Source organism: Magallana gigas, chromosome 9 (genome assembly GCF_963853765.1).
Source record: "Magallana gigas chromosome 9, xbMagGiga1.1, whole genome shotgun sequence".
Taxonomy (NCBI): Eukaryota; Metazoa; Mollusca; class Bivalvia; order Ostreida; family Ostreidae; genus Magallana; species Magallana gigas.
The window spans coordinates 16,784,746-16,799,021 of NC_088861.1; the positions used below are offsets into that span (position 1 = coordinate 16,784,746).

Consider the following 14,276-nt stretch of genomic DNA (forward strand, 5'->3'; position numbering starts at 1 on the left):
CGAGCGCAGCATGTGATAAAAAAATGAATTATGATAATTTAAAAACAATGAAAATAAAAGTAGCGACGTAAAGTAAATGAATTTGAATGCAGAATAAAATGACCCTGCCTTTTTTTCCAGTAAATTTTCATTATTTATAATTCATAATATTTTGTTATCTATTTATTAGGTCACTCAGGTGACCTATTGCAATTGGTCTTCGTCCGTCGTCGTGCGTTAACAATACTTCTTCTTGAAAACTACCAGGCCAATAGTTACCATTTTTTATGTGAAGCATCTCTATGGTTAGTAGAATCTAAATTGTGAAATTCATGGCTCTATCACCCCTGTGGTGCCATGGGCGGGGCCAAGTATGCAAAAAAAACAAAATTTTCAAAAATCTTCTTCTCTACTCCCAAACATGTGAGGAAAAAACTGGTTGCATGGTTATGATGTCCATGAAGCCCTCTACCAAAATTGTGAAATTTATGGCCCCTGGGTCAGGGGTTCTGGCTCTAGGGTGGGGCCAATATGGCCATATAGTAAATATGTATTAAATTTTAGAAAATCTTCTTCTCTACTCCCATATATTTGTTAAAAACTAAATGCATGATTATAATGTCCATGAGGCCCTCAATTAAAATTGTAAAATTCATGACCCCTGGGTCAGGGGTTCAGGCTCTACAGTGGGGCCAATATGGACAAATAGTAAAAATGTATTAAATCTTAGAAAATCTTCTTCTCTACTATCATATATATTTGTTAAAAACTAAATGCATGGCAGGCACGTAGCAGGTCCCTCCCCCCCCCCCACCCCCACCCCCACCCCCACCCCCACTTTTTCTCGCAGCAAAAAATGTTTCAAAATTTACATGAAAGTGAAATTGAAGTTACATACTACCCCCCCCCCCCCCCCTTGCTTGTCAATATTTTTTGGATAAGTCTGCCCCCACCACTTTCAAAAACGATGCTACGTGCCTGCATGGTTATGATGTCCATGAGACCCTCTACCAAAATTGTGAAATTTATTACCCCTTTGTTAGGTGTTCAGGCTCTAGGGTGAGGCCAATATGGCCATATAGTAAAAATGTTTTAAATCTTAAAAAATCTTCTTCTCTACTCGCACACATGTGAGCAAAAAACTGAATACATGGTTATGATGTCCATAAGGGCCTCTACTAAAATTGTGAAATTCATGACCCCTTTGTTAGGTGTTGAGGCTATAGGGTGGGGCCAATATGGCCATATAGTAAAAATGTTTTGAATCTTAAAAAATCATCTACTCTGCTCCCACACATGTGAGCAAAAATCTGAATACATGGTTATGATATCCACAATCTCTTTTACCTAAATTGTGAAATTCATGGCCCCTGGGTCAGGGGTTCGGGACATGAAAGGGGGGGGGGGCGCAATATGGCAATATAGTGGGAATGCTTATAATATTTAAAAAATTTTTCTCTATTCTCACACATCTGTATAAAAAAATGACTAATAATTATGTTTACCAGGAAGTCCTCTACTGAAATTTTAATTTTCATGTCCCCTCAAGGATGGGTTTTGACTTTAGGGCAGGGCCTAAATGGATGTATAGATGTTAATGCATATAACGTTAAAAAATATCATTTTTACTCCAACACACCTGAAAGGAAAACTGAAATCATGATTTTGGATACCAGATCTTTTAGTTTTTCACCAAAATTATAGGTTTAACAGTTCTTTTTTGAAATGTGGTCGTCATTACAAATTTATAATTTTCTACCCAAGTATGAAACCTAATTAACTAAATGCATATTTGAGACTCCATGACAAGTTTGTGTATGGGATATATGCTACTCAGGTGACCGTTAAGGCCAATTGGCCTCTTGTATATAGAATTTATCTCGGATAAAATGTTGTTGAATAATAAAGATTTTATCATAATGTACATTACAGTCTATTTCCTCATTTCTTGCAGCCGACATTTTTCTTAAAATAACATAAAAAAATTGACTTATCACAGAGTCCCCCATCCCCTGTTTAACAAAAATCAAATTTACGTATAAAAAAAAAATTGCTGATCATATAAGGAAAATGTATCCCCCGGGAGCATGTAATAAATGGAAGTGAAAATAAAGACACTATTGAGCTGCTAAAGAGCTAAAGGCATATGGAACGCCATATTAACATATATTCAAATATTTGTACCTATCTTCAAATAATTGTACCTGTCTTCAATTCAATTGTACCTATCTTCAAATTGAATTAGAGATAGGTACAATTCAATTATACCTATCTTTAATTCATTTGAAGATAGGTACAATTGATTTGAAGATAGGTACAAATGCAATGAATTGAAGATAGGGTCAATTGAATTAAAGATATGTACAATTGAATTAAACCTATGTACAATTGAATTAAACCTATCTTCAATTACTAAAATATTGGCAATAATGAATACTCCCTGTATAGTACATCATTTCCGTTACGTCACATCTGGCGATTCAGTGATTATCAACTGACTTATACATTCTTTGATAAAATTATGGAAAAAAAATAAAGCCAGTTTTTTATTTAGGTATATAGTGACCCTAACTACGTCACTACCCTAACTCCGTCACTTTTGGGATATTCGGGTATACATGTTTTTGGCTTACTTATTGATATACATGTATATGTTAATAAGTAAATGATGCCTTTTGCATATATATATATATAAATAAATATATATATATATCTATATATATATATAAATATATATATATATATATATATATATATATATATATATATATATATATATATATTTGTGAATTTACCTTTATATCTTCTTATCTTCTTGTTGGTGCTTCCCTCGTTTCCCTCCATGTTGAAATGCCTTCAAGGGAGCGTTCATTATTTTCAATAATACACAAAACGAATTGAAGCTAGGTATAATTGAATTGTATTTATCTTCAAATCCTTTGTAGATATGTCTGAATTGAACCTATCTTCAAATCAATTGTACCTATCTTTAAATGAATTTTACCTATCTTCAAATGAATTAGAGATAGGTATAATTCAATTGAACCTATCTTTAATTGAATTGAAGATAGGTATGATTCATTTGTACCTCGGTATAATTCATTTGTACCTAGGTATAATTATTTAGAGATAGGTATAACTACTACACCTATCTTCAATTCAATTGTACCTATCTTCAAATAATTGTACCTATCTTTAATTCAATTGTACCTATCTTAAAATGATTTGAAGATAGGTACAATTAATTGAAGATAGGTACAATTATTTGAAGATAGGTACAAATATTTGAATATATGTTAATTTGGCGTTCCATAAAGGCATACTACGTACTCCCAATTCTTCACCCGGATTCGAATTTTCCTGATTTTAAGAATTTCTTTTTCTTTTGCTTGCGAACATTTTTTGAATGATGTTACAGTCAGTTCAAGCATATCTTTTACAACTTATAGCATAGCATTTAAATCTCATAGCATAGCATTGGAATCTCATACCATAGCATTGGAATCTCAAACCATAGCATACAATCTCATAGAATCGCATTCGTCATATCATACCATAGCATAGCATACAACATTACTTTAAATCGGTTTTAAATGTTTTTATTATCTGAGGTTTTTTTTCAGGGTGTTTTCAAAGAGACAGACCACACTTGACCGACGTGAACTTTGACGTCACATAGGGGAAATTACTCTAAGTAGTTATTGTAAATCTGCTGAAATATAAATAACAAAATCTTCTCAAATCTTGTTGAGCTTACGATTGGGGACATTTCTTCAAAGATAGGAAACCGCTGTAACTTGCTCTCATTTTATTATGCTCTGGTCCTCTAAACTGGTTTTCGATATATGAAATATCGAGCCCAAAGTTAATCTGATTGACCCCCATTCACTTATAAGCATGATTTATGCTAAATTATATTGATTTGACTCAGTAGTTCTTGAGAAGAAGATTTATAAAAATGCACCCCCTTTTTACAGTTTCGAGATTTTCTCCGCTTTGAATAAAGATCGGTCTTTCATTTCTGCAATTTATATTTGCCTTCCAATAAGAATGCTTTATGACAAATTTGGTTGAAATTGGTCGAGCGCTTTTAGAGAAGAAGTTCAAAATGTAAAAAGTTTACAGATGGACAGAGAGACGGACGGACGGACGACGGATAAAATTTGATCAGAATAGCTCCCTTGAGCTTTCAGCTCAGGTAAGCTAAAAGAATTAAAAAGATATTTCCTCACTTAGAAAAATAAAACTCCTCACTGTGGGACCCACCTTAACAATGAGAATCATGATTTGAACAAGCTTGAATCAAATTAAAAATGCTTTCACTTGTCAAGTTTCGATATTTTTGAAATAATGTGTTTTAAATGTAAACAATTTTAATTATTGTGAAATATTTCCTGTTTCAGGAGCGTTTGTCACTTCATTTCAGCATGTTACAAACAGACATACAAAGGGATGGATGGACAACAGATCTTGGATTTTCAGAAATGTTTACTTGAGCTTATCAGCTACATTAAGCTGAAACTACAAAAAAAAAAGAAAAAAACACTTTTTCAACCTTACATTTATAGGCATTTGTGGAGTAATAATATCTGTCACACTTAGGAAACTTTCTGTTGCAGGGAGCTGATTTCTGGTCTTGAATAACTCCACCACGAACATTGAATTCTACACAATGTCCTAAAAATCGTACAAATGTCACAGTTTCAAAAATGACTTTTAATTAATAGAATTAGATAGAAAAAATTGTAAAAATGAATTCTAGATCATAACAAATTAAATATACCAAAAATTATTCGTTCAGGTGCGCACACTTCCACAAGTTGATTTCTGAGTCCATTGATTACACAGTGATATTTGAATTTGTTGACAGGCACGCAATTTTGAAGTGGCGCTAATTTGCTACAGTTCTTTTTAAGAGCGGCACTGTCCCATTCTGTTTTTGTAGTTGGACAGGCTGCCACACTTTGCATACTACTGACGGCTTCTGGACAAAATCTATTCTGACCTGTAAACAACTATTATGGAAAAATATTTGTAATGCGCAGTATAATCTCATAAAATGATGTAGATAAAATATCAAATTATCGCAACTCAAATATTTTGTTTGACTGACAAAAATATGCAAAGACCGATAATAGTTACCTGGATTTGCACCAAGCCAAGAACCAGAAAATAATAGATGGTATTAGTCATTTTGAACATCTAAAAAAAAAAAATAATATCTACTAAGCATTTGTGTTTTATCTGAGCTCGAGGCTGCATAAGTCTCTCTTTTCACTTAAAAAATCGCAAGGATTAAACAGAGTTCGAGCATATGTGCAAAATAACGGAAGTTATTGACCAAACAATCAATATATACTAATTTGACATTATCGTCTAAATGAAGAGTCTGTGATTGAGAACTGTGTAAAGGCATTTCAAATTTTACCATTGTAAAACGTGTAATCACATCCATTAATATTCAGCCCCTATTAAACACCGATACAAAAAATAACGCTTATTTTTTTTTTATCTAACACCTTATAACTCGGCAATCATTAGCAAGTCTTTTATTCCAATTATACATTTAATCTTCTCAAATATTGTTAAAACGGGAATTGTGTAATAAGGTCAGATATATCTAGAATTCAAAAACGAAAATAAACTTTAGCATATGTATTCGAAAATAATTATTAAAGTTAGTTTTGAGGGATAGCTAAAACATATTTGTATGTTAGTTAGGAAATGCAGGTAAGCATTAGTGCCTGCAGTACTCGATAGAGAGAATTTGGTCTAACAATTAGTATAAAAAACGTCAGTCAGCATGAGACCCAGTGGAGGATTGTATTTGCTGACAAGGTCGTTGTATGGGCCATAGAATTTACAAAAAGATGACTTCAAACGAGACTGGTGATACTCCTGTTTAATCGAATTGTTTGTCAGTAGCTTGCCTCGCTTTAGAACTGTTCATGCGAAAGGAATGTCCTTGCCTATTGAATTAACTGAGGAACAACAAGATATCTGTGAGCCAATGCTCACTAGTGATACCCCCGCTCTGATGTGAATATGCAAAATAAGCAAAGTCGACATTTAACAGAAAGCTAACATCCGATTGGTACAGAAATATATCCAACAATATGGCATGCCTAAACAAATAGTGTGTTAAAATTTCAAGCATCTGCGATAAACAGCTGCTGAGAAATCTTTGAGGAAAATTTGTTTGAAAATTTTGGCTAAAATAAACAAAGTACTCATTTAACAGGAAGATGACGTCCGATTGGTACAGAAATATATCCCACAATATGGCATGCCTTAACAAACACTGTGTAAAAATTTCAAGCATCTCCGATAAATAGCTGCAGAGAAATCTATGACGAAAATTTGTTTGAAAATTTTGGCAAAAAATAAACAAAGTCATTATTTAACAGGATGTTGACGTCCGATTGATACAAAAATATATCCCATGATATGGCATGCCAAAACAAATAGTGTGTTAAAATTTCAAGCATCTGCAAAAAATAGCTGCTGAGAAATCTTTGACGAAAATTTGTTTGAAAATTTTGGCTAAAAATAAACAAAGTCGTCATTTAACAGGAAGTTGACACCCGATTGGTACAGAAATATATCCCACGATATGGCATGCCTATACAAATATTGTGTAAAAATTTCAAGCATCTGCGATAAATAGCTGCAGAGAAATCTTTGACGAAAATTTGTTTGAAAATTTTGGCAAAAAATAAACAAAGTCATTATTTAACAGGATGTTGACGTCCGATAGATACAAAAATATATCCCACGATATGGCATGCCAAAACAAATAGTGTGTTAAAATTACAAGCATCTGCGAAAAATAGCTGCTGAGAAATCTTTGACGAAAATTTGTTTGAAAATTTTGGCTAAAAATAAACAAAGTCGTCATTTAACAGGAAGTTGACACCCAATTGGTACAGAAATATATCCCACGATATGGCATGCTTATACAAATATTGTGTAAAAATTTCAAGCATCTGCGATAAATAGTTGCTGAGAAATCTTTGAGGAAAATTTGTTTGAAAATTTTGGTTAAAAAATAAGCAAAGTCGTCATTTAACAGGAAGTTGACGTCCGATTGATACAAAAATATATCCCACAATATGGCATGCCTAAACAAATAGTGTGTTAAAATTTCAAGCATCTGCGATAAATAGCTGCTGAGAATTCTTTGACGGAAATTTGTTTGAAAATTTTGGCAAAAAATAAACGAAGTCGTCATTTAACAGGAAGTTGACGTTTGATTGGTACAAAAATACATCCCACGATATAGCATGCCTATACAAATACTGTGTAAAAATTTCAAGCATCTGCGATAAACAGTTGCTGAGAAATCTTTGACGAAAATTTGTTTGAAAATTTTGGTTAAAAAATAAGCAAAGTCGTCATTTAACAGGAAGTTGACGTCCGATTGGTACAAAAATATATCCCACGATATGGCATGCCTTAACAAACACTGTGTTAAAATTTCAAGCATCTGCGATAAATAGTTGCTGAGATAAAAGCGACAGAAATTTTTGTTACGGACGGACAGACAGACGGACAGACAGACAGACAGGCAGACAGACGGACAGACAGACACACAAGGGTAAAACAGTATACCCCCTCTCCTTCGGAGCGGGGGTATAAATATACCATATGCAGGAGATGAAGGTATATTGCTACATAAGTAAGGAAAGTTGATTTTAGAAAAATTGAAGTCTTCACGTTTATCATAAAGTTTTGTTGTTAGGTTACCATGAGTGTCCATTTCCAGTAAAATATCCAAATATGAAACATGACGCAGTCCCTGGTGCATCTTTTATTTCAAATTCAATGGGATATATCGAGTCGACTAAGTATGGAAATAACAATTGTTAATTGATAATACGTCATCGATATACCTGAATGTTGAGTGGAAAGCAACAGCGAGTGATTTGGTTTTTTTTTCACGTACAAGTTTCTGAACCAATTCTGCTTCAGATGCATACAAAAATAGTTCTGCTAGCATTGAGGCACAATTGGTACCCATTGAAATTACAACAGATTGTTGGAAGACTTGATTTCCAACAACTACATGGATGTTGTCTATCAGACACTCAACCATCTTCTTAATGTCAACTTCAGAGTAATTGTGTGTGCAATCAGAATGCTTAACATTAACATGACGCATTTCTTTTGTATTTTAGTGTGCGGAAACATGTTTTCGATTATTATTAATAATTTTAACATAATCAGATTCTAAAAGTATTAACAAGTGTTAGATAAGAGCTATCTTGGATTACTGTTTTCTGTGACAAATTATTTAGTACCCTAATAACCACACAACTAGACCAAACAAATAACAATTGATCGAATAAAATATTTTCAATGATTATTTCTACATGCAGTTTTAATTTTCTTTACATTCAAAGTATCGATGATACTTTGTTTTTAATATCATGTTTGGTGTTGGACTATTATAATATTTGCATAATTATTCAAAATACAGTCATTCAGTGTTTTAAAATGACTATTCGTTTTGACTTGCTTTAAAAAACAAGAAAAGAATTCCTGGGTCCCCCGCCGGTCAAGCAGTATACTAGTATCGAGTCTATCGACCAAGGCTTATTTTCGAACTTGACCAAGGTATTAGTGGTATAAACATTTGGTATAAATTTAATGAAACTCTGTCAAAATTTGTAGGCATGAGAGCGCTTACAAGGTCAACTTTTTTTATAAAACCGAGTCATTATTGTGGTCAAAGTCCCATAACTCCAACAAAAAGTATCGACCAATGCTGATTTTCGAACTTGACGAAGGTATTAGTGGTATAAACATTTGGTATACATTTAATGAAAATCCGTCAAAGTTTGAAGGCATGAGAGCGCTTACAAGGTCAATTTTTTGATAAAACGGAGTCATTATTGTGGTCATAGTCCCATAACTCCAACAAAAAGTATCGACCAATGCTCATTTTCGAACTTGACCAAGGTATTAGTGGTATAAACATTTGGTATAAATTTAATGAATATCCGTCAAAGTTTGAAGGGATGGGAGCGCTTACAAGGTCAATTTTTTGATAAAACGGAGTCATTATTGTGGTCATAGTCCCATAACTCCAACAAAAAGTATTGACCAAGGCTGATTTTTGAACTCGACCAAGATATTAATGGTATAAACATTTGGTGTAAATTTAATGAAAATCCGTCAAAATTTGTAGGCATGAGAGCGCTTACAAGGTCAATTTTTGGATAAAACGGAGTCATTATTGTGGTCAAAGTCCCATAACTCCAACAAAAAGTATTGACCAATGCTGATTTTCGAACTTGACCAAGATAATAGTGATATAAACATTTGGTATAAATTTAATGAAAATCCGTCAAAATTTGTAGGCATGAGAGCGCTTACAAAAAAGTGTGACGGACGGACACACAGACCCACGGACGGACGCCCGGCATTTCTATGTCCCCGCACCGCGTTGCGGCGGGGGACAACAAAATTCAAAATTTACATTTTGCAATCTGATACTTTGAAATGCAGTCAAGGGCTTAAAATTTTAATGTTTTCATGAAATCGTCAATTGTACATGTGTTACTTGGTTGCAAAGAGTATTTAAACTGTAACTTTCCTAAATAATCATTATGCCAATCGATCTACATGTATTATTTACAGTGGCGGAATTAAAGTAGCCCCCCCCCCCCAAAATAAATTGTCAAAATAAAGCTAAATCATACAAGGCAGCTCCCCCCAAAAATGTAAAATAATGATATGTCATACTCCTGGCAAAACATATGAACAACCTGTAAGTTTTAAATAAAATTTCTATAGAAAGTCATGGACCTTCTCTACAATAGACTGATTTCAACGATGTACATATAGCTCATGTATAAAAAAAAAACCGTTGTTGCAATTATGGGACGTAATAATAACACATTAAGGGCACGCTCCCCATGGGTTCAAATGTGACTAATCAACCATCTTTGTGATTAGATATACATATGAACAAACTGTAGTGTTAACGATTCTTCCATGTTCATTATAATACAAGCCAACACGGTTGCTAGTATCTTCTTTTTAAAACTTTAATTACACTGAACCATCTAGCTGATTACTCTACAACCAACCCTAAGAAAAAAGGAAGAAATGTTTCTTATATTTCAAAAGCATCTGCCTTAAGCTTGCAGGTCTTAAAACAAACCTTACAAAAATTGTAAAAATATTCTATTACTTTTTTTATTCCCCCGCACTACAATTTTTGTAGAGGTCCGTGTTCTCTCCTGCTGTTTTGTATTTTTCCTTTGGAATTTTGATTTTGATTTATGATTACCGCATTTAATTTAAGATATAGAATCAATATTTATACCTAACTCTTTTGAAAATGTGTCTTAACTACGATGTTTGTTTTGAACAGTACATGGTATTGATTCATTAAACGTAAACAGTCCTTGGCCTACTTGAATGTTTACCTGTGGAATGCACATTGTGAACTATGTTTTCAGTGCTGATTTCTTTTCCACTCTAAGGTTACCTGCACTGCAGAAAATCCCCCCCCCCCCCCTTGATAAACATCTGTAGACATTACCCGATATCCTTTCAGTCCCCCCTCTCCCCCATGAACAAAAAAAATTCTGGGTCCGCGCCAGTATTTTTTATTCTACAAAGAGAGCTGTGCATTCAAAAACGAATACAATAAAACATCTTTACATAAAAAATGGGTTTTATTTCATTCCATACTTTACAATTATAGACGGTCAAACTAATTGGTATGAACATAATAATTATTATAATAGTTATTATAGTAATTGTATTTTAGATAAAGAACAGACATATAATGTACTTTCATTTTTAAAGGAAAATAATAACAAACATTATTTGAATTTTACAAACTATCTAGCACACTTAGATATCTAAAACATAATTCAATGTTAAATCTTTTGATATGGAATTAAGGTTTATACCTACCTCTTTTGAAAAACTATCTTAACTATGCAGTTTGTTCTAAGCGGAGCGTTATATTGATTCATTAAATGTAAACAGTCCTTGACCTACTTTCAAGAATGTTAACCTATGTGCAGTTACCCGAGGAATGCACATTGTCAACGATGTGTTTAGTGCTGCTTATGAAGGTTACCTGTGTAGAGAGCTTATAAGAGCTTTTTTGATATCTTTGGTTTTGAAATATTCGTTTTAAAAAATATGTATCTGACTGTCCGATTTCTCCTGATGATACGATTCCAAACATACAATTTCACCCCACCTAGCAGATTCACTTCTTTTGATATGCATGCTCTGGTGGGATGTTTCACATAAATCGATTATTATTCTTTAGTTTTTATGTATTTGTAGGGTAAGACTTTTGGATCCAAAGAAAAGTTCTTTTACCTCAAAAGTTTTGTACGTTTTTATTTTTTTTTTTGAGGAGGAGGGGGGGGGGGGGTGGAGCGTGTTTTTTTCATGGTATTTTTAATTATCGAAAAACTACTAACAATATCTGACTGAAATAAAAACATACCATTCGGATAAAGGTAATAGCATCCTAGCAAATGGCAAAAAATGGTGCTATTTTGTTCGAGCCGTAAAGTACTTTTTAACAACTATATTATTATTTTCGTCTTATTCTTAAAACTTTCTGAATTAGATAAACATGTTAGAGTTACCTACATGTATCAAAAATCCCCGTTAGAAACGTACACATGTCTGTTTTTGCGAAACTCTGAATATTCTGATCACAGAAGGTGTGATCAAACTATTGTATTACGACACTTTAAACACAGCCAAACAAAAAAGTTTGAGATCATCCTAACATATCTTACAGAGCAACAACAAACAAACAGTACAAAGATTAAATTCTCAGTTACTGTATGAAAAGGAAATACAAAATCTAAAAAGCATTCTTTCATTGAATCAAAATAATTCAAAATAACCTGGAGAAGCCCAGCAGATTTTGACCTAATAACAGGCAATAATTCATACCACTCGATGGAATTAAAAGTATACCTTTCAACCTGGCAGGTTGGCAATGATTCAAAATACCTGAGAGAACCCGGCAGAACCTGAGAGAACCCGGCAGATCATTATAAGTAATAATAATTATAAGTAATGCATTGTAATACATGTATAAAAGGCTGGTCAGAACAAGCACTAAGACGCAGTATTGATTACATGTTTGTTATATTTAAAATTGGGGGGGGGGGGTCCTAAACTTGAATTCAAATGTCAAATACTGGATCAGTCCCATTAAACAACGTTATAGTGTATACATGTACAATAATCGCAGTTGAACATCTGGACTCATTCAAGCACATATAACTATCAAATACTTTTTTCTATAAAATAAACGTTGATGATGAGTACAATTTCAAAATCAGGAAGACAGTTGTGCGGTTAAATAAAATATTAGTTATGGAACTTTTTTGTTTCCTGGTATTTCTCAGTGGCCGATGATGATTACGTTTGTAATGGTGTTAGTATCTATCGATTTATTTAAATTCATTGAAAACAGCATATGTTCAGGGTAAGTGCACTTAAAAACTTTCTTTGAGTATACTTTGAATATTTTCGAAGATTTCATCAGTATAAATTAATTATTATATCATTTAAGGGTTAATGGAACAGAAGACTGCTGTTTTGGTTTTTCGTTGAATAGAACAACTAGGAAGTGCGAAAGTAAGGACTTAACCGTTCACAAATCATTAATTTTTTTAAAACACGATCCCTATAGTTATCTAACTAGATAGAAATCACTTGCTATAAAATATACGAATATCTTATCTGTAAAGATAGAGCACAATAATGCATGAATCAAAACATGATTATTTTTGTATGGTTTAAATAAACTTTATGGATTATACTTTAGAATGTGTCAATGGCTACATTGGTAGCGATTGTTCCCAAAAATGCATTCATCCGACTTATGGAGAAGACTGCCAATATATATGTCATTGCCTTGAAACTGACTGTCATTATTCTTATGGATGCTTACATAAGACGGGAACAATTCCTCAAAAGACAAGTATGTTCATTAAATTGTAATTATAAAACAAATAATTGTGATCTTGACTTAACAATTCTTAAATACTACATATTCTAAATTAATTTTTGTTATGAATAGGTTCAACAAAAATATATTCAGAAACATTTTTGGCGACGTCTACAACCGCTTCGTTATCGAATAAAACGTTTTCCTATCAGTATACTAATGAAGATTCATCGGTGTATTTACAAAAACTAGGTGGTACTACAGTAAAAAACATCTCACGCAGCAATGATTTGCTTAAAAACGATATTTTTGTGGGCTTGTTTGGAGTTTTTGTCTTGTTTTTCATTGTTTTTGTTGTTGCAAATATTTATCGCAAATTTTTCCGCAAGAAATTAGTTACGAGTCAATTTAAAGAAAGTCAATGGCATGCACAATATCAATCGCTAAATCTTGATGGAATTGGTACAGCTTCATCTGTTGCAAATATACAACTTAATACAGATTCTTCGCACTACCTATCCCCAGTGTTTAGTAGAAATGAGGATGATAATACCGGTGACTTGCTGGGGCACGATATACGACATGGACTCAACGTGATTTCAGAAGAACTAGTCTTGGGCAGACAAAGATTCATTCCCAACTCTTCGTATGCAGAAAATGAACTAAATGTTTCTCTAGCTAGTCGAGCAGATCATGTATATATCGAAATAGGAGAAAACGGCGAGGAAAATTTAAATCCTACAATTAACTATGGCCGTGAATCTAACATCTTAAACAACTACGATAGTAGAACTGCATCGGACGGATCAGTTGTGTATATGAATCAGTGAAGCGTACGATATTACCCACTATTTATATTTTCATATCATGTTTCCTTCTATGAAGCTACATAAAAAAGAAAAAAAAAAACATTGTTCTTTAAGAGATTTTTTAACGAAACAAAAGTTTTAAGGTACCTCTACACAGTCAGACTTATATTCTTCAAGACACTACGTCACAAGATGGCGATGTAAATATTTTGTTCAAATGTTTATATCGTTCGATTCGGTTGTATATTGTCGTAGCTTAGTGGCTAAAGTTTTAGCCCTTTTGAACCGCAGATCATGAGTTCGAATCCGCTTGGAACTTTGGGTCATGTTTTCTGAATTAAATTTTAGAAAATGTAATTGTTCATCCAAAATTGCACATTTTTTGCCTGTTTGAATAAAATACTTCTTATCCATTATGATATTTATCATAAACAAGTTATTTTCTGCTGATTTAAGAAAATATTTCAAGGTGTAGGGAGCCACCTTAATTTTAACTTAAAATACTCATCGCTTATTGTAAGTAATAAAAAAAACACGGT

The 14,276-nt window shown here is 33.1% G+C and overlaps 2 protein-coding genes across 2 annotated transcripts in view; one reads left to right on the forward strand and one right to left on the reverse strand.

Annotated features, from left to right (window-relative positions):
• The window catches only part of LOC136271608 (uncharacterized), a 32,432-nt gene extending 21,426 nt beyond the window's left edge, over window positions 1-11,006 (reverse strand). The window contains exons 1-4 of the mRNA XM_066071946.1: window positions 10,912-11,006; window positions 5,122-5,181; window positions 4,763-4,994; window positions 4,540-4,656 (exon numbers count right to left, since the gene is read on the reverse strand). Coding sequence (XP_065928018.1) covers window positions 4,540-4,656; window positions 4,763-4,994; window positions 5,122-5,181 — 409 coding nt within the window. The 5' untranslated portion in view covers window positions 10,912-11,006. The remainder of the gene's footprint in view (window positions 1-4,539; window positions 4,657-4,762; window positions 4,995-5,121; window positions 5,182-10,911) is intronic.
• Window positions 11,007-12,384: 1,378 nt separating this feature from the next.
• On the forward strand, window positions 12,385-14,041 carry LOC136271778 (uncharacterized). The gene is made up of 4 exons (XM_066072275.1): window positions 12,385-12,463; window positions 12,551-12,615; window positions 12,806-12,961; window positions 13,061-14,041. The coding sequence occupies exons 1-4, from the start codon at window positions 12,390-12,392 to the stop codon at window positions 13,756-13,758; spliced, it is 993 nt and encodes a 330-aa protein (XP_065928347.1). The 5' UTR covers window positions 12,385-12,389; the 3' UTR covers window positions 13,759-14,041.
• Window positions 14,042-14,276: the final 235 nt, after the last annotated feature.